This window comes from Pleurodeles waltl, chromosome 12 (assembly GCF_031143425.1).
Source record: "Pleurodeles waltl isolate 20211129_DDA chromosome 12, aPleWal1.hap1.20221129, whole genome shotgun sequence".
In the NCBI taxonomy this organism is placed as follows: domain Eukaryota; kingdom Metazoa; phylum Chordata; class Amphibia; order Caudata; family Salamandridae; genus Pleurodeles; species Pleurodeles waltl.
Genome location: NC_090451.1, coordinates 360,549,440 through 360,568,766, shown reverse-complemented (window position 1 = coordinate 360,568,766; position 19,327 = coordinate 360,549,440). Strand labels below are relative to the sequence as shown.

The 19,327-nt window shown below is 41.5% G+C and overlaps 2 protein-coding genes across 4 annotated transcripts in view; one reads left to right on the top strand and one right to left on the bottom strand.

The window, feature by feature from the left end:
* ITFG1 (integrin alpha FG-GAP repeat containing 1) overlaps window positions 1-10,255 on the bottom strand; it is a 936,956-nt gene extending 926,701 nt beyond the window's left edge. Inside the window, exon 1 of the mRNA XM_069216605.1 lies at window positions 9,924-10,255. Within this exon, the coding sequence (XP_069072706.1) occupies window positions 9,924-10,098 (175 nt within the window). The 5' untranslated portion in view covers window positions 10,099-10,255. The remainder of the gene's footprint in view (window positions 1-9,923) is intronic.
* An 824-nt stretch (window positions 10,256-11,079) lies between these two features.
* Window positions 11,080-19,327, top strand: part of PHKB (phosphorylase kinase regulatory subunit beta) — a 1,122,330-nt gene continuing 1,114,082 nt past the window's right edge. The window contains exon 1 of one of the 3 annotated variants that reach the window (XM_069216595.1): window positions 11,080-11,216. In XM_069216595.1, the coding sequence (XP_069072696.1) occupies window positions 11,153-11,216 (64 nt within the window). In that variant the 5' untranslated portion in view covers window positions 11,080-11,152. The remainder of the gene's footprint in view (window positions 11,217-19,327) is intronic. The other 2 variants (XM_069216596.1, XM_069216594.1) reach the window with 2 other exon arrangements.

Sequence of the window (19,327 nt, the reverse complement as noted above, 5' to 3'; positions counted from 1 at the left end):
CACTGCTTGTTTGCCTTGATTAATTGTTGCAGTTGGTAGCCACGTGTAACCAAATAGAGATAACGGACGGTTTCTTTTTAGGGCGTTCCCTGCAGAATAAAGGCGTGTTTATTCAACCTGTGGGCCTCCTAGGGGATCAGGTGAATTACGAACAGTAAAGGTTACCTGCGTACCGTCAGACATCGAAGGAGTTAGTTTACTGTACCAATTTAAGAACTAAGCTGCGTCTTGCATTTTCAGTGGGAAAACAAAAGGTTCACTTGTGGCCTAACGATTAAGGTCAACACCACTAGTCGGAAAGTTAAGAGTTCAAAACCAGTGCGAGGTAGTTGATAAGTTGTACAGAGTAATATTCAAAATGAATAATAGTTTAATTTTCTTTGCAAAAAATGTTAACATGATTTTTTGTCAAATTATACTACTTATCATTTAAAATCGCATTTGGTGGGAGATCAATTCCCTATTTGGAAGCATTTCGGAAGGAATACGAATAGTAATGATAATACTCATAGAAAGGGGAGGAGGAAGTATGTAAAGAAAAGGATAAGTGATTTTCTGGATAATTCTGTTGTCAATTCAGTACAAAAGCCAGTCTGCTCCTCTTTGTAACACATGGCGGATGACCTTGGTAATTCAGTGGCAACTGCCCTATTATCTAAATTGTTTGAGTCTTCTAGAAGTAAAAAGATTAATAAAGAATAAAACTAAGACTGTTGGGAAGCAACCTCATGGGATATAGATGGTGGCAGTTTAATTCCACAGTATGGAAATGATTTCCTTTCCATATAGTGAAATCCCAATACAGCTGTATTGGATGGGTCATAAAAAAGGAAATATGACGATGAGAATAGTCAGTTTTCTGATATCTTATATGATAATAATGCCACAGTCCCTGCAAAAAATAAAAACAACTGATAATGCAAAGACCGTAATTTTGGATGCAAAGGGTAAACCCATGTTTAATCCAGTTGGCTGCAACACCTGAATTCCGATAAGTGGTTCCCTCCACAATTGGTGGATGATTAGATAAAGTCCAAAATCAGAAATTCCATTAACAGGGCCACAAGAATGCCCCAAGCAAGTAATTTAAGACAAAGTGGTTGTAACCCTTATTCTGAATGCTAAAATTGTTACTTGCCTAAGTAGGGATGATAACAGGTCCTAGATGGGGTGTGGATGGAACCTGGCCATCCTGCCAGGGCAAGATGTTGAACAACTTATGACCTATATATATATATATACACACATACATACAAAATATATTACTTTGTTGCGGTTGCCACTAGGTAGTTATAGTTTCCACAGAAAGTGCATTTTTTGTTTTGCCTATAACGTTGGCGCCGCCTGACGAACCTTCACGAAATTTTCAAAATGTATACTTCGGTCAGTTCAGCTTGTGCTTTGAAAGTTTTGGGGTGGTCTGCCAAGCGGGGGCAGAGAAAAAAAGGGGGTCCCAAAAAGTGTTTTTCCCTTAAATTTTTCCATAGGGTCTTTAAACACGCCCAGAGCCCAACCCGCTGAACAGAATTACACCACATTTGGCACGAAGCTAGATCCTGTTCCGCAGATTACGCTTTTTGTGGTTTGGTGAGAAACTGTTCAGTAGTTTTGGAGTAATTTAAGGCCAAAAAAATATAGATATCTAGGGATGCAGATCCTCCGTGGACTCAACTGTCCCTGTGCTGATATCGGATTGTCTGTCAACACCTCAACAAGGAATCTTGGAGCTTCAGCCGAGACCCAGATTTTTTTTTTTTTTAATATATATTAAAATATATATCAGAAAAGGGGCAAGGGAAGAGTCACCCAGACCCCTTAGCTTTGGTGCTGGGGTCCCTGAGGGACCCCACCGGGGATAAAAAGCATTTATATAAAATAAAAATATAATAAATTTAAAAAAAGGTGGGCTCTCGATCTTTTCTTTTTATTAACCCGGGTCCTAGGGGTCCTGTGGAGTTTGATAAGGAGGAACACCACCTCCCCAGGGCACTTCTTACACTCAATGCTGGGGGGTGGTTGCAAACACGGTCCCCAATTCCTGGCCGCAGGGACAACCTCCTCCCCGGGGAAACAATAAAAAGAATGAAAGAGGTCTGTTTCAGACCCCCAAGGCCCGGGGACCACCACCTCCCAGGGGCTGTGTAACATTGGAGGGGGGCCACACACCCCTCTTCCCCCTCGAGGAGCCAATGATGGCCCTGGGTACCACCACTCACCCCCCAGGCCGGCTCCTGCTTTGTCCAATGTATCTCTCTCTCTCTCTCTCGACAGAGAGAGAGAGATTGTCACTGCATGTTCTCTCCATGCAATGACTTCGAAGAGTTAGACTAGCAAGATGTGTCATTCGAATGTTATAGTTAAGTTTTGATGCAAAGTCTAACAGAGTCTCTTCTGATCTATTGGTAAAGCTTCGGGACTGTCACTCAGTAGGTGCATGGTTCAAAATCTAGTATCTCAAGGCAGTGGGTCCGTTCATTGGCTAGTGTAAAGACTGTTAAACCTCCCTAGTAATGGAACATTTATGTCCCCTTCCTCTCGAAGTGGGTGGGCTGAATGTCATAGTTATGTCTGAACAAAGCACAATAAGGAGTCACCTATGGCCTAATGGTTAAGTTTTCAGACCCTGACACTGACAGCTGAGGGTTCTACTCCAGGTGTGTCCATGATCATTTCCCTCCTTTATTTTAAACTTCAAAAGTTTAAGGTTCATGCCTAAAGGTGATCTCACTCTTTTTAATTGACAAATACAATATTATTTTCAATTTGTCCAGAAATATCTCATTCTAAATATATCATTCATAAAAGCCTAACAATTCTCTATCTCTTTCCCTTTTGATCTTTTTCTCTCTTTCAATCATTCACCCACTTACACAACCACTCAGACCCTTACGCACCCACTCACTGGCCCACTCAGACCCTCATGCACCCACTCACAGCACCACTCAGACTCTCAAGCACCACTCACAGCTCCATTCAGACCCTCACAGGCCCACTCAGACTCTCACATACCCACTCACAGACCCACTTAAGCCTTCATGCATCCACTCACAGACCTGCGCACACAGACACAACCACTAAGACATGGGTGCATGCACTCTCACACCGAGACAGACTCTCACAGCCACTCTCATCCCCCTCTCACACCTATTCTCACACCCAGAGAGAAAGGCTGCAGCCAACTCCCACCAAGCACAGCCAAATGGCCATGAGCTGTGTAGGGTTTGGTGGTTAAAGGGTTGGCTGCAGGGTTTGGATGCAGGCCAGGTCTTGCGGGCAACCCCTACTGCACACTGGTGAAGGCCGTGTATGGTGCAAGCTTGGGTGCTTGTAGGGGGTTGGCCTCAAAACGCCGTCATGCACAGCCAAACCCCATGTGCAGTGGTGGTTGGATTAACATACTGTAATGGAAATCCCTATATGTTAAACAAGTTCTCAGGGTGTACATTATTTGCAAAAGTTGACTACTACATACGAGTATTTCTGTTATTGAACAAAAATAAATGTGGACAAATGCTGTTAAAATTAGAAGAAAATAAATGTGGCTAAATAGAGAAAAAGGGTAAACAAAGGCAATAAAATTGTGAGCCTTACTTACACATCCAGCACAAAAATCCCATTTCCGGTGCAAAGACAAGCAAACATGAGCAGAAGGTCCAAGATTAAATGCCCAAAGTGACTGTGGAGCACGCTAGATCCAAATCTAACTCAAATATCAGTACGTTACAGCATGTGACAGGTCTGAGAAGACAACTCTACAAGCAAGACTTAAACTGTTAACTTATTAAGGCAATCTTTTTAGACCCCTCCCTCATCCATCATACTCACAAAAAGAGACTCCACCCCCAGGTAATCCATACAAACAACTTTATAATTTAACAGTGATACGACAGGCAGTGATAGCAACCTAGATGGAGAATACAGTGATGAGAATAGCAGTGAGGAGCACTGGTGTCTTTTTATAGCTAGGTGGCCGTTTTGTAGTGGTTCAGTCAGGTTTTTCCAGTCCAACACCATCTGAATGAGCAATGGAGTGGAAGAGTTTAGGAAATGGGTGATAAGGAACACACAACGGAAAAGATTAAGAGAAAGGGCTTCAAATCACCACAGACACCACCAACTAGTGGCAGAAGCCTAACTATATTTCATATTTAGTGGCTTGCAGGACCAAACTCATTGGAAAGGTTAACAAGCAAAAGAGGCTTGACAGAATGACTTCTCACTTTATTAAAAGATAAGCAGTTCTGCTGTCATATAGGGTTCCCCCCCGCCCCACCGTTTCTTTATTGATTTTACATGTTACAACACAAGAATAATCCCAATGGAGTCCGGATAGAACCCCCGACTGCTCCATAACAGTGCATTATACCATGATATCTCTGCCCAAGCCCAGCCCAGGTCTCAGTACTCCAATGTGAAGAGCCTCAGTGTCTAATTGAAAAAAGGAAGAGATGGAAACGTACATAACGAGATGCCTAAGGGGGGGGGGGTCTCGTTTCGGTTTTCACCTACAGCTCACAGATGTATACATCCCATGTTGTTACTCCCTGCCCAGAGCCCCTCCGCATCCAGGACTCCATCAGAATGCTCTCATGTACGTGTTAAGTGACCATTTGGTGTGTTGTCAGCACACAAGTATGTATCTGTATTTACACTTAAAATGAAGTATAACTCTCTGCAGGGAATTAAAATGATTCAGACTACAAATTAGTTAACTTTGTAAACTGAATCGTTGGATTTTTAATTCGCAATTCCACTGTGAATAATGGAAGTTAATTTGGTTATCAAGAATTTACCAGCTGAAAATATTATAGAAAATACATATTTTATAGTAAATAGTATGCACCAGATGAAAATATAACTGCCTGATTATTTAGAGAGATAACAGGCTAAGGACCAGGTCTAAAATCATGTACTTAAAATGTTCACCTAAAGATGAAACACTCGGTAAACAAAAAAGGAAAAATCAACCCAGCTAAGCTACCATTTGCTGCTGAAATAATTACAAGGCTATGAAGCAACAACATTGCAGTTTTAAATCCTATGAATAAAGTAGGAGCTGGTGCCTCAGTCAGTTAACACACCCAATGGAAAGATCTATGTTTGACCCCATGGTCACAGATTTGCACCACTCAGAATATCACCGTCTAGAGGTCGATAAGATTATAACTTTTATGATGGCTAACAATTAGCGTTGTATAGTGCCAAGAAACCACTCGTAAATGGCAACTTTACAATTACATTTGTAATGTTATATTTATACAGATTTCTTTGGGGAAAGACTGATACTATAGCATTCTGGTATTACAGTAGGTTACAGAAATTGATTATCATTGGGATGGTATTTATGACTTAAAAAACATGAAGACCATGCTTTTGTAATTGTATCTACATAGCACTGACTATCCCTGAGGAGGAATCCAAAAGCTGAGTTTTTAATGACGGATTTTAGGTATCTAGAGGGCACCTTTTGAGAGAGAGTGCGATTTTAGGATGCAGGCTATAGAAAGAAACATGTTATTTGCAACTGAATATAGTGCCATATTAGCTCCTCTTTATGACGCTAGAATCAGGAGCAGGAGATGTCTTTCCACTCTTAAGCTACAACTAGTTCACCGCACCTGCAAGGACAGCTGACCAGCTCTGGGATTGGAAGCATGAAGTAATGGCTGGATGCAAACTCAGGGAAATAACGGACGTTTAGGCTACACTCAAAGGAAACACTAATCCCAAAATCACAGCAATATAAGAAAATATTGATAATAAGGCAAACATTGAAAAATAGATTCTACAAGTACAGGAGCGGAAGTCTTCTGATTTTAATTCTCAAATCTGGATCACAGTATTATTTACAAAGCAAAATGAGATCCATTTTTTCCACATACAGGGTAGCATGGTATAAGACGGAAGGCAGGGACAGCTTTGCCAGACAGTGGAAGTATACTATCTGCATGTCTGTGGCTGCTGGGTGGAGATCTAGTCATTGAGGAGAGAAAGATGGTTACTGGGCCGTTTTTACAAATTCAACTAAGACTTTGTTAGCAAGTGCCTGCTGATTAGACTTCCTGAAGTAGTACCCTTTGGTAAATGGTAGGGCGGGCAGGACTGCAGTAATATTTCTGTGGAATTTCAAACAGTTCTCAACTGATGCACTGAATGGCAAAGGCTGTAGGTTAGCATTATTAATTCCTTGGAAAAGATGTAGTCTGATCAATAAGATGCAGGCCTTAGAACGGGTGACCTGGTTTGAAACCTAGCTTACCAAACTTGTTAGTTTGATATTCTGTGAAAGCTATATAATATGTCAATCAATATCTGTAAAGCGTGGCTACTCATCCGTGAGGGTCTCAAGGCGCTGAGAACTTTCTGAAGCTCAATTTTCAGTGTGCACTATGCAAGACACATAATTCATTTATATTCAGGCAAAGTGAAGGTCCTGATTGAACCTGAATTGGAGTGATTCTTTCTCCCCCCAAAATGACACTTTTACTTCCTAAAATAACAAATGTACAATGGGACTCGTTCATTTGAAAAAACTGTAAACTAGAGTGAAATGAGGTTTCTGTTACAGCTAGACAACACTTGAATTCAGATGATGTGGTCCATCTCTAACTAGCATACTACCATAAACGTTAGTGGTGGAAATTAATGGATGGGAGAGCTCGGGGATGCACATTTCCTCGTCACTGTTGCATTAACCCATCTAAAACAAAAGTGGCAAGCACATCTACAGGTCCTTTTTGGTCTGCACAGAAGCAAGGCAGAATATCGGGAGGGAAAAAGGGGAAGATGAGAAAAAAAAGACAATAACGTGGCGGAAGACAGCTGGTATGAGAAGGATGGTAAAAGGGTGAGAAACAAGGGGAACACAGTGGAAAGAAATTATGAAATATTACACAAATACAGAAGAAAGAGCAAAAAGGATCAAGATAGAGCAATAGAGTGAGACAGTAATGTTAAAGAAAAGGGGGGGGGCGAGTAACATCAAGAGTAAGAAAGAAAGGAATCCTTATGCATACATGGTAATAGAATTCCAGAGCTATGAATTGGATTGAAATAGGTGGAGTAATGAAGCAGGTGAAAAGGTAGGGAAGAGTTGAGGGCAAACAGTGGAAAGTAGGGAAATAATAGAGAACTGAAAGACAGAAAAAGAACGGAGGTTAGAGAAAGATGCAGAAAGAAGAAAGCAATTGAGCATTAGTGGGGGGAGAACGAGAGAAATAGAAACAAATATGTGAAGAGGAAATGACCTAGAGAAGAAAAAAAAATGATGCACCAAAAGCAATTATACATAGATTCACAGAAAAACACATAGGTAAGAAAAGAAGTAGAAAAGAAGTAAGCGGCGAAGAACTGCAGATATGGATTGAAGCCGTACATGTGTTAAGTACCATCTTGTCATTACTTTACAGGCTGTCTCACGCTGGGGTATGCTTCTGCTAATAGGAGGAATATCTTGCCACAACTGCTCCTATTGTTTCTGGGGAGTGTCTTCAGATATGTCTATGTGCCACTGCAAATGGTATGGATGTGGGAGGGAAGGGGCGTAATGTTGGAGAACTTGGTATATATGTGAGATGAGCCTCCGGGTCCTATCAGGTGACCAAACCAAGGCGTTGAAGGGTGTAAGGGAGCGTGTCGCACCCTGAACGTTGGAGGAATGGAGAGCTCAATGACGCAGCTGGTAGTACTGCAATCTGGTGCACTCAGGCGGATGGAAGTCCTTCTGACATTGGTCAAAGGTTTCAATGGAAGGATTCTTCCTCAAAAGATCTAAGAGTGTGACAATCCCCCTCCCTCCAATGGCAGAAAGAGTGGGACTGTAAATCTGGAGGAAAATCAGGGTTGCGTGCAAAGGGGGTATTAGGTGAGGGGAAACTGGAGAGGCCGTGCTTCAAAGCCACTCTGTTCCAATTCTCCAAGACAGTTTTTTGTTGGGACAGAAATATATGTACTCCATGGTTGCGCATGTTTGGGAAGCCACGCCAAATCCCAAAGGAGTCGACACGCCACTGTTCGTTCTATATGGAACCAGTGTTTGTCACTCTCACGAACTACCCATTCCAATATAAAGCGCAGGTGGGCTGCCCAATAGTACTCGAGGAGGTTACGGCTAGCCAATCCTCCCTGACTGCAGGTGAGCATCAGCCAAGTGTTAGAGAAGGAAGGGCCATTTGCCACCCCAGATAAAGGAGGATAAGTCTTGCTGGAGACGCAATATAACATCTTGTGGAATTGGGGTGGGCAATGTCTGGAAAAGGTAGAAGATTCTTGGAAGGAGAGACATTTTAATCGCATTGAGACCGCCTAGGCACAGGACCTGTAAGGGTTTCCAGAGGCAAAGCTCCTCCAGGATCGATTTCCGATATTCTGGCACCCAGGTTGCTAAGGATACAGTTAGATTTAGGCCCAAGTATTTAATAGAGATCTGAGCCCACTGGAAGGGGGTGAGGGCTTGCAGGGAAAGCAAATCTGACCAAGGTTTTGTGACATTTAATGATTGGGACTTGATCATGTTGCTTTTAAAGCCTGAGATTTTTTCAAATGCAAGCCGCGTCTGCACCCCAGCAGGGAGAGAAGTCTCAGGCTGGGCAAGGGTAAGCAAAAGATCATCCTCAAATTAGGTGGTCTTTTTGGTCGGTCCCCCGAAAGGGGATGCTAACTATGTTATTCCTCTGGTGGACACCAATTGCTAAAGGTTCCACTGCCAAAGCAAAGAGTAGAGGCGAAAGGGGGGAGCCTTGTGTAGTTCCCCACTCCAAATGAATGGCTTGGGATAAGCAACCGTTGATGTGTATCCTAGCAGTGGGAATGGCATAAGGCGCCGTTATTATAGAGATCATCGCTGGGTCTAGCCCAATTTTGCAGAGTACTGTGATTAAGAAGGACCAGCTGACCCTTTTAAATGCTTTCTCCACGTATAGTGAGAGAAGGTAAGACGGTATGTTGCGGTGATGAGATTTCTCTACTAAGTCAGTTATACGGTGGATGTTATCATCTCCTTGCCTTTTGGGTATGAAGCCAACCTGAGCAGGCTAAATGAGTCCAAGGAGGAGGACGCTAGTCTGTTTGCTAAAATGTAGCAAAAATGTGTGTGTCAGTGCTTAAAAGCGCAATGGGGCGATATGAGGCACATAGAGTGGGGTTCTTGCCAGGTTGGGAATAAGAGTACTTTCCCCCTCAGACATGGTGGGAGACAATTCCTTTTTGAAGAGGTCCTCGAATATATATATACATATATATACATACACACACACACAAACACACACACATATATATATCCTGTACGTGGTTGAGGGCATATCTGTTCGGGTGAGTGAGTGTCGTGGGCCGCGCTGTATTGTTACTTTCAGGAAACGGCCATTATCATTGCATACAACCCGTAGGCCCTTAGAGCAGAATGGGGTTTTGCACTGCACATACTTTCACCTCCAGCTGTTTTGTCGAGGCATATGCCCAGTAACAAATCAGTGCTGCCTTTTTACCCAACAACACTTTGCATGTTGGAATTGCTGAGCGCATTGTCACAATTCAAAAAGCAAAATACAAGTCTCATAATGGCTTGTTGCTGGTGGAAAAGCAACCGGTGGTGCTGGTGCCCCACATGTTGTTACACCCAGTGGTCAGCTATAGTAAAATGTGTCATAGATCCAGCCCTCCTGGAACAACAGAAGGCCCATAGTAGTGCAGAATAAAGGGGCATCCAGAAGACACCATAGTGGCGGTACAAACGCTGAAAGGGAATAATACGAGGACAAACGGTGACAGGGAAGGAAGCAGAGCACACAGCAATAGGGCATTCAGTGACAGAAAACAACAACAGTGATAAATACGTTATTCGGGTACTTAGTCGTGTAAGCAGGCCGACAGAGCACGCATGCATTGTGCAAACACTTATGTAGTACTGAAATAAGAAAGTCTCTCACTTTCTCGCACGATGAACATGTCAGTCTGTTTGTCGGAATTAAAATCCCCAAAGGCCATCACCGCTCCGTGGGTTTCGGTCCCGAAGAGTTCCTGAGTGACAGGTAGTAGCGAGAGGTGTGCAGGTAAGGCTCCCAACACCAATAGCAGATAGTGGGTAATGGACAAGCACGGCATCTTTACACACAGTATGCGGAATAGGTGCACTGCAAGATGTTGATAAGGCGTCACAATCCGGACTCCGGGGACTCATGGGATGCCAGGGGAGCCTGGCAGTGACAGCACAGACCTCGAGGCTGTCATTACTAGCACCACTTCCGGGTGGAGCTTTTGCGACACCGTCGAATTTCTGTTTACGGCAACTCCTATAAGTGTTTTGTAGTGGAATTTCGCGGCTCAGACATAGAAAAGGGGCTTACTGTCGGGAACAAGTTTCTGCTTACAAAGTAGCCATTTCTGAACTGCAGTTTTACCCCTACCGCACTCGCGATTTCGCATTTTGTAAGAAATTGCATCAATTTATAATATTTAATTTGGGAGGAGAAACGTAATATATGATGCGAATGTACTGATTTATATTTTTTGTAGTCGAAGTGGTTTCTTTCAGTGGACATTAATTTACTTTTGAAAATGTTGACACATATTAGCCCTATTTACAAATTCTACAATTATATTCATGCGTCTTCCTTTTAGTATTTATTCTAAACGGCTGTCGGACTAGCGCACACATACCATACGCGAACGTTTCGTGGACTTACCTCTTGTTTGTTTCCTTATCTGCATGTCGAGCGCTCACATTTAGGAGAGAAAACGGCTACAATTTGTTTCGTTGTAAGGTTAGAGTCCAAACATGCGTGGTAAAGCCACATTGAACTCTGTATATGCTCATAGATATGACATGTAGAAAGGAAACCAATTTATGAACTCAATTTTTTAAAAGCATATTAGAAGCAAATAATTACTGTTCGTACTATATTTTCAAATTTGATAATATACAACTTCATATCATAATACTGCTAATGTGCCTCTCGCTAAAGCCTGAAATAATTTATTGAATGAATTGAAACATTTTAGTTTCACTTTTTTTAATTAGGACAAACATTATCCGATCCATTTCAAGCTGGCCGCCATGTTGTCAAACTGACGAAAGGTACAGTGCGTGGTAGTCCTTCATCACTGTTCATGTTAGCTGTGGCTTCAGTGTCAGGACAGCACCAGGAGGTAGCAGGACATGGCTCGCATGGCAGATCTCAGCTGGAAGGTTTTGGAGCTCAGGGCCAGGTCCAAGCGCTCAGGTTTGACCTCCCTTCATTCCCTCCTACGTGCAGTGTGTTCCCACGTGAATAGTCTGCTTACGTTGGCAAGAGTTTGTTCCACTTTCTCGACACACAAAACATTGGGTTTTCTCCTTACTTTTCAGCAGAAGCACTCGTGTAGCTCCACTGTACCACCCGGCCCCTCACCCCGACGTTAGCACTGTATCCACCTCCAGGAATAGGCTTGCTTCACCTCTTGGATGTTTTGTGTTACAACCTTTATCTGAATGAAAGTTTTTGCCTTCCTGAAGCAGCTTTTCATCCCCAGCACGTCCCTTCTGCAGTCCTCTGGCAAGTACCCAAACCCCCAATGGACAGCTGTACAGCTGCTTTTCTAAGTGTCAGCCCACCTCTTCACTAGGGGAAAGAAGTGTTCCTTCTCTGGCACCGGTTGTATCTCACTCCATACCTCCAAAGGTTGATTGCTCCCCGGAGTGACACTTCAGCCAACCCGCCCCCGCCTTCTCCCGGTCTGTGACACGCAGTGGCAGAGCTTGGCTATTTATATCACCGTCGGCTGGAGCTTTACACTTTTAATAATACCACGGCAGTCAGCATATTAACAAATAATTCAAAGGCAGCAACATCCGCACTACATTTATTTTTTTAACTTTGTAACTTTATTTTTGAATGTGTAGAATGTTTGACAACAAACATCAGATAACACACCTTGTATTCTCGGCGCGCCTACTGACTAAAACAACTGTGTACTGTACAATCTTAGTGCATGATGTGCCTAAGTTTTTTTTTTTCTCAGCTCATCCATTTAATGTTTGAAACTCGTTTTGCAGATTGCCACTGCTGTATATTTTGTAACTCACTTTGACATTTATATTTTAAAGGAGGGCCCATTATTTTTTTGTATAGTCTCGTCTTTGAAGAACCTTACTACTGTTTATTTGTCTTGGTGTGCTGCGCTTGTTTAACAAATAAAACGTATCGGGTTGCTGCAGGCCCTACCCTCTGGGAAGAAAGAGCAGAAAGACCCTGTTTTATTTCCATGTTGAGTGAATTTCCATATCGTTAATGCCCCTTCACCAAAACCTAATGCTAACATAAATGGGGCAATGTACATACTCACGAACTACTATTACCTTAATGGATTGGCAATTAAAGCAGTACCAAACTTTGAAAGCCAATAAACATTGCCTCCCCAGAACCCACTCTCTCTGTGTACTTACTATTGTATTTTTTCAAAAATTATCACGAGGACACCTAAACATCTTCTGTAGCTTCAAACAAAAACTCGTGATATCACTGTATTACAGTACCCTATTTTTTCATTTGGCACCAACCCACTTAACGTATTGTGCATAGGATGAACATTCCCACTGCTCTTCCTTTTGAAAACTTTCCTTTAAAAAAAAAAAAAAAAATAGCAAACATATTGGATAGTAGGGTAATTGAAGAATTTTTGATAAACAACCTGTTACTCTCAAACCTATTTTATGTATACGATAGACAACTTTCGAAATTACAAGGAAATGTCTTGTCGATGTATTGTTTTGAGATATATATTTGGAATCACTATGAAGTAAGTAAGGACTTGTTTACTGGCTTCGATGCCACTGTCAGAAACATTTGTTCTCCCAGAGATTCCTCCTTGAGATGATTCACAGAACGTCAATGGTTTAAAAACGGTTAAGCCTTGCATATTTTAAGGTTTATCGTTAAGGAGTGGCTTCCTCTTTTCGTTAGTTCAAAAGGCACATCATTGAAAGGTTTAACCTGTGTTGCTACGCTTAAACTATTCAAGTACTGTCAGTGAAATATTTCTTTCTAGTGCCCTGTAGAGTTGTTCGTGCTGTCCTGACTTGTCAAGCAAGACAACAAATCGGTTTGTGACAGTTGGTCCCTATCACTTATTAAGTGATTTGTACTGCTCAGACTCTTTTAAAAATGAAGTAGTACAATTTTTTACGAGATGAAAAATGTTTTCCTTAAGATATTTTTCATGCCTTTACAATTAGTGTGGTTCACTTCCAATTAATAAGTATCGACATTTTTTCAGGTAACCAATGATTGGAAATCAGACACTTGTGCAAGTACATTTAATTTAAGAATTATTTTGGAAGGAGGCTCCCTAATTTTTCAGGAAATAATTGTCCTTCACAGTGTGGGCCTGATCGCCCAACAAGTATTTGTGACTATTATGGAATTAAATGACTGCTGATGAGTTGCTTAGAGTAAATCTGGACATGGCTTGCTGACATTTGGAGTAATTTGGAGTCACTCTTTTGTATGACTCAATTTATTCTTTTCGTTATGGGTGGCTATCATTCAGTTTTAACAAACTTTCTTAAATTTCAGTTACATTCATAAGTACCGTTATAAGAAATACATATAATCACAAAAAACGGGGACACGAGTGTGGTATATCTTTTCCCAGTTATGTACTGGTAAGTGGGATTGAATGCAGTACCATGCGGCCATCGCATCAGAAGCTAAACACGGATGGTGTGTATCCCTAGCTGATGATATCATCCAGGGTGTGAGTCTAACATGTTCTATGTCAAGTTGTGTCATAACCATCACGTACCACAGTTTGTCACCGTATGAGGGCATGTGGAATAGCTCTTGGCCATTGTGGTTGTGCAAATTGAGGCAAGGGCTTGATTGAACAGCAGTGAGAGATAACTGAACTAGTTTCAAAACTTCTAATGCCAATACTCTTTTTGGACAATATTTCACCATGTACACTTTAACAACCTATTCGTTCAAGGTAGTTCGTCTTGCTCATCTTGTGTTTGTATTTGGAGGTTTGCAAAGTGCCCAAACACCCAAACACACTTTGGTGCTAAAGGAATGCCTTTCTAAATTTATGTAGTTTACTTTCTAGTCTGATCAATGTTGGCAATTAGTTCCAGTGAAGAACTGCAGCTCGCATTTCTAAAGTTTAGGAATTTTTATCAGATCTTGATAATCTGATATGAAGCCATATTTTGGGTCGATACCAATAAAAATGATGAGGGAGGAGATATGTGATTTGTATACATAGTCTTGTGGACAAGTTACCAATACTTAATGACAGATCTCTGTTTCAGAGCGAGCCAGTGAACACTTGTTAAGGCAGGAGATATGTGCCGTCCTCCAGAAAGACACAGGACCATTCTCGCTGCCATGTTCTGAGTTAGCTGGAGTTTAGCAATGGCATTAGATGGGAGATAAAGCAGAATACTTTGCAGTAGTCAATGCTTGCTGAGATTATGGCATTAATAACCATTAACGCATGGAAACGTGAATAGATGACATGTCTTTTTCAGCCTCCAAAGATTGAAGAAAGCACTGACTTCTGTGTTGATCTAGGACGTAAGATCCAGTCTGGTTTCTAAATAAAACCGAAAGTTCTTTACAGAGAACACTGGTTCCAGCCTATCTCCCAATTTCAGAGGCCGAAAGGGGTAACTCTAGAAGGATGTTGACACAAGAGGGGGCTAGTGTCTCAGCCTTGTCCCTATTGAGCTTTGCTGGTTACAGCTCATCCAATTCTCAGCCTTTTGTATGTAAGTAATTAAACTGCCAGAAATGTCATCCCGATCATTGGCTATCTTCCGAATTATTTGTGTCATCTCCAATACCTTAAAAAAAGTGTGGCCGAATGACTCAATTGGTTATGCCATCCGGATAATATACAGATTACTTAATAAAGGGGACACAATGAAACCCTGAGGTATTCCATACTTACATGGCCTTTTGCTGGAGGGCTAGGAAGATGGTATTACCTACTGCATTTGCAAACTTAGGATATCCTGGAAGCAGGCCAATGCTGTGTCCTGGACTCCCAAGATGAGTTGGTAATGTCAGGTGGTCTGAGATATAAAATGTAAGAGAGAAATCTAATAATACAAAACCTGTGCTGTGTCTGAAAATTCTGCTTAATTCATGTAAGGCTTCTTACAACCATTACATCTTTACTGCATTCAGGACAGAACCCTGGCTGACAAGGATATAGGTTAGCATTAGCCTCCTATAAATTCTTGTAATTGAATATACACCCCTCTTTCTAATAGTTGGAAAAATAAAGTAGTCGGGAAGAAGGCCTATAATTGGCTTAGAATTCCGAGTCTAAAGTGTTCTTTTTACTGTGGGGCTGAATTATGCATATTTTAGTTCGTTAGGAACTTTCACAGTGTGAAGTGAGGCATTAATGATCATTCACGCTTAAGTACTATCTAGTCTTAATTCTTTTTGAGGGTCAGCTGGTAGCACATCATTTGGAATCTTGGTGCTCTACGCTTCCTTACTATAAGATCTATTTTAAGTTTTTCTGTAGATCCTTGTCACCAGACAGCTATTAATATGCTTTACATGGATCCAGACATTTTACATGAGCATGTCAGGGAACACCAAGAAATGAGGGAAGGAGAGAGGGGCTAGGGAAGAAATGACTGTAGGGTGGAACAACATGAGGTCAACAAGATTAAACATCTGAATATAGGTTGTGTAGTCTCTTCAGACATGAAAGAAAGATGTGCAGGCGGTGATAAGGTGGTATTCTGTGCAGGCGGTGATAAGGTGGTATTCTGTGCAGGCCAATGAGAAGCTTGTTTTTTTTTTCATTAACAAGTTTACTTTTATGTAAACTGGTATGCACAGATGTTAGGGAAGAAGATATTCTCCTGACTGTACAAGGTACATATGAGGCAGTCAGTTTTCTGAGAGAAGTAACTGGCAAACTGATTACATCTCTCAACTGAGTCCATTATTTGATTAGTCTGAGGACTTTTAAGTTCATTCATGGAAGAGAAGATTGCTGCTGCTAGGTTGGGAGCACAAAATACATGAATAGTATACTGATTTAGATGTTGTCTTTATAAAGTCACTGTAATTCAGATTCACCTTTTCTCAGTTCAGTTTACCTCTTTCACCAGACGCATTCCAAATTCAAGAGGTTTCTCCTCATACTATTTAATTCCAGCGTAAATAGATTATTTTGTTTTAATTTGTTATCTTGTTCCTTGATCAGGGATCCCATGAACACAATGGCCTTTCTTAGGGAACTAGAATACCCACCCCATACAACTCGTGGAACTTGGTCAGTGAACCTGTTAATAGGACAATTGGCTTGAGATAAATATTTAGCAGATTAGTATTTCCAATTATGAACACAAATCTTCTCCATAAGCAAGATTGCAACATGATCTGCCCAGGTCTATTAAATATGCTTTCTGGTTAGGAAAGATTTAAAGTTCAGGTTAGACTAAGATTCAAAGTAGGTATAACTCAATGTATCTTTCAGTGCCAATTGCTTCTGTAACTCATCTCTTTTGATTCAGGGATGTTTGTCATCTGAGTGTTCACTAAATTCCCCCAGGACTACTGCTTGTTTTTCTGTCTGGTCTCAGTCTACTAGTCTAGTAGTCACTGATACCATTGTGGATATTTCAGCCAGTGCCCACCTCTCTAATTCGCAACTCCATTGCGTAACTTTAGAGATCAGAATTGATTTCAAGTACATAGCAATTTTTAATTTTGCCAATAATATTTGTGGATACACAAACCTGCATTCTTGTCTAACTGAGCACAAGTCTCTGAGAAGCACATGTAGACAGGCTTCTAGCACACTCAGCACTATCTGGCCGGTGGCCTCCACAGTCTTTGACATCACAGCATTCCAGAATGGCAATAGCAGTGGACGTCTCATACCATGCTCATGACATCTGTCTCCTCTGGATGACATTAGTATGGCACCCTGAGTGGGCATCAAATATCTTGCAGTCTGGCCAGGGTTAGATATGTCTGATGAAGACAGTTACTTTAAGTGAACTTAAAACATGCATTCCTGGAGACTTAAGCCATGTAGTTTGTCATGCTTAACTTCTCTATGGTGACCAACTCACTCTCAGTATCTTCTAACCATTTATCCTTTAACCTCGACAGCGGGGTCTGAACGTTTCCAGAATGTGGGCATATATATTTAAAACCACCCTTCTGCCCCAAATTAAGGGGCAGCAGTTCAGACAATATCCTATATACTCTGATTCCACTGCTCCAGATTTCCAAGACAGTCTGACAGCTTGGGTCATTAAACTATGTGACAGGAATTTGCCATTCGAAATGCTATAATCCTTTCTGATGTCATCAAACGTGCCTAATGCTCCTGTTGCCCCTCAGCAAATTTATATAGACTCAAAAAAGGCAGCATGGGTGTATAGTACACTTATTGCCTTTACTCTTTGTGTATCTGTTCTAGTATATGTGCACCACTGTTAATAAATATAGTCTTTCAGTAGCTGCATTATTATCACTCGCAAAAGCCACATGGAGGCATCATGGCCATATTTTATTTCCAAAATCATGTGCTTCATGTGTTTATCTGGAACTATACATCTGGCCACGAAATGCAGCTGGGAAAGCATTTGCTGTTATTTACACAAATGCATTCCCTAGATACTTAGATGCAAACTTCTCCAGGACCCTAGTTCAGCTGTCCCTCCAAAGCAGCTCTGGCAATAGTGATTGGTGGTCTCTGAACAATAATGTAACCAAAATAATGGTAAATGTAGGAAAAATACAAAAAGTATAGGACATTACCATTTTTATAGGACACTTCTTTCCATCACTGACAATGGTAACCCATTCTTGATCATAACCAAGTTCAAAAGCATTCCCAAGGATTTAAATATATTCCATTCTGTCAAGTCAGCAGCAGAGTGGTAGACCTGAATTCCCAGGTACTTGATTGACTGACCCCCCCATTTTAATGAGGGTGGATCTGTTTTATCCATCAACAATCTGCAGCACTAAACTTGATTAAGAATAACCACAACGTTTCTCACTTAACTTGCAATTCAGACAAAAATCCGAAATTGTCCACCATATCCACCTCAGCTGTCGGATGAGTATATGTTCCTGGGATTTACAATAGGTAGTCGGACGAGCGGGCCCTGACACTGCAGGCAAATGGCTCAATATCTAGGGCATCAGAATTGGACACCGTGGACATCTGTGTCAGGTATCCCTCTCTATAATTTATTGATTTGAAAATACCTGGCCCATGCAGGCCCAAGCTTTCATGTCTTTGTATATTAATATCTAACTTATTATTTGCTGTCCAAATCACATCATGTGAAAGGGCAGATATAGATAGGCCCACCTCAGTGAATCAAAAGCTTTTTTTCATGTCCATCGAAAATACTGCTTACGGCAGAATAAATAAATCTACGATTAAGTGAAGAATTATGTCAAGGAACAAACCTGCTTTAATTGGGGTGGTCCAGTGTAATCAATATCTTCATTATCTTACTCGCTGTCACCTTTCCAAATATTTTTATTTGATGTTACAGTCTCTAAGAACCTTTGTGAAATGTGCATTAATTCTTTTTAGAGAGCCGTTGCACCTTTAGTTCTTTGCCATTGGTTAACGACCTATTAAAGAATAAAGTGTGTAGCAAAATTATCTTTCAGCGCTCTTTGTCTCTTCTAATAACTTTGAACATTGAATGTACTAACCCTTATTTTCTTTTCCCTTGAAATCTAGGTAATTTATTCAATATATTTTAAGGGAACATTGTTTGCCTTGTCTGTCCCTAGACAACAGGAGCATCTTTCACTAGGCCTGAAGTTAGGACCATTGTAAGACCACTCTACCAAACTCACCCTTCTGGTCAGCAGCACCAAACAAGCCCTCTCATAGTAGACAACTTTGTCAGAAATTAGAATTCACAGTTATAGGGATCAGAGCAAAAGAGTAGGTGGAAAGCACCTAAAAGTGCTCAGAGTGATCCTTTTGAATTCCTCAGCCCTTTGTCAGTCAGTGGTGCCACGTCTGCCCAAAAGTTCCTGCTTGCCTCATGCATTAGTGTTCTCGAGTTTTAGTACTCATATCAGTGTGGCAGTGTTTGTTCTCATAGGTGCACTTCTCAACAAGCACCCCACCTCTTATTTCACACCCTCTGTGTGCACCATGTCCACCTTATGGATTTGTTTGTCCAGTTCTGCCTTAGCACTTGGAATGCGGTCGGAGACCCCCGCTGCATACCCCCGAACTCATTTGGCCGACCTGCTACTCCATACAGCCAACCCGCTGTGGTGGGGCACTATCAACATCTCAATTCTAAAACACTACAGTTCCCCATTGTCCGGAGTCC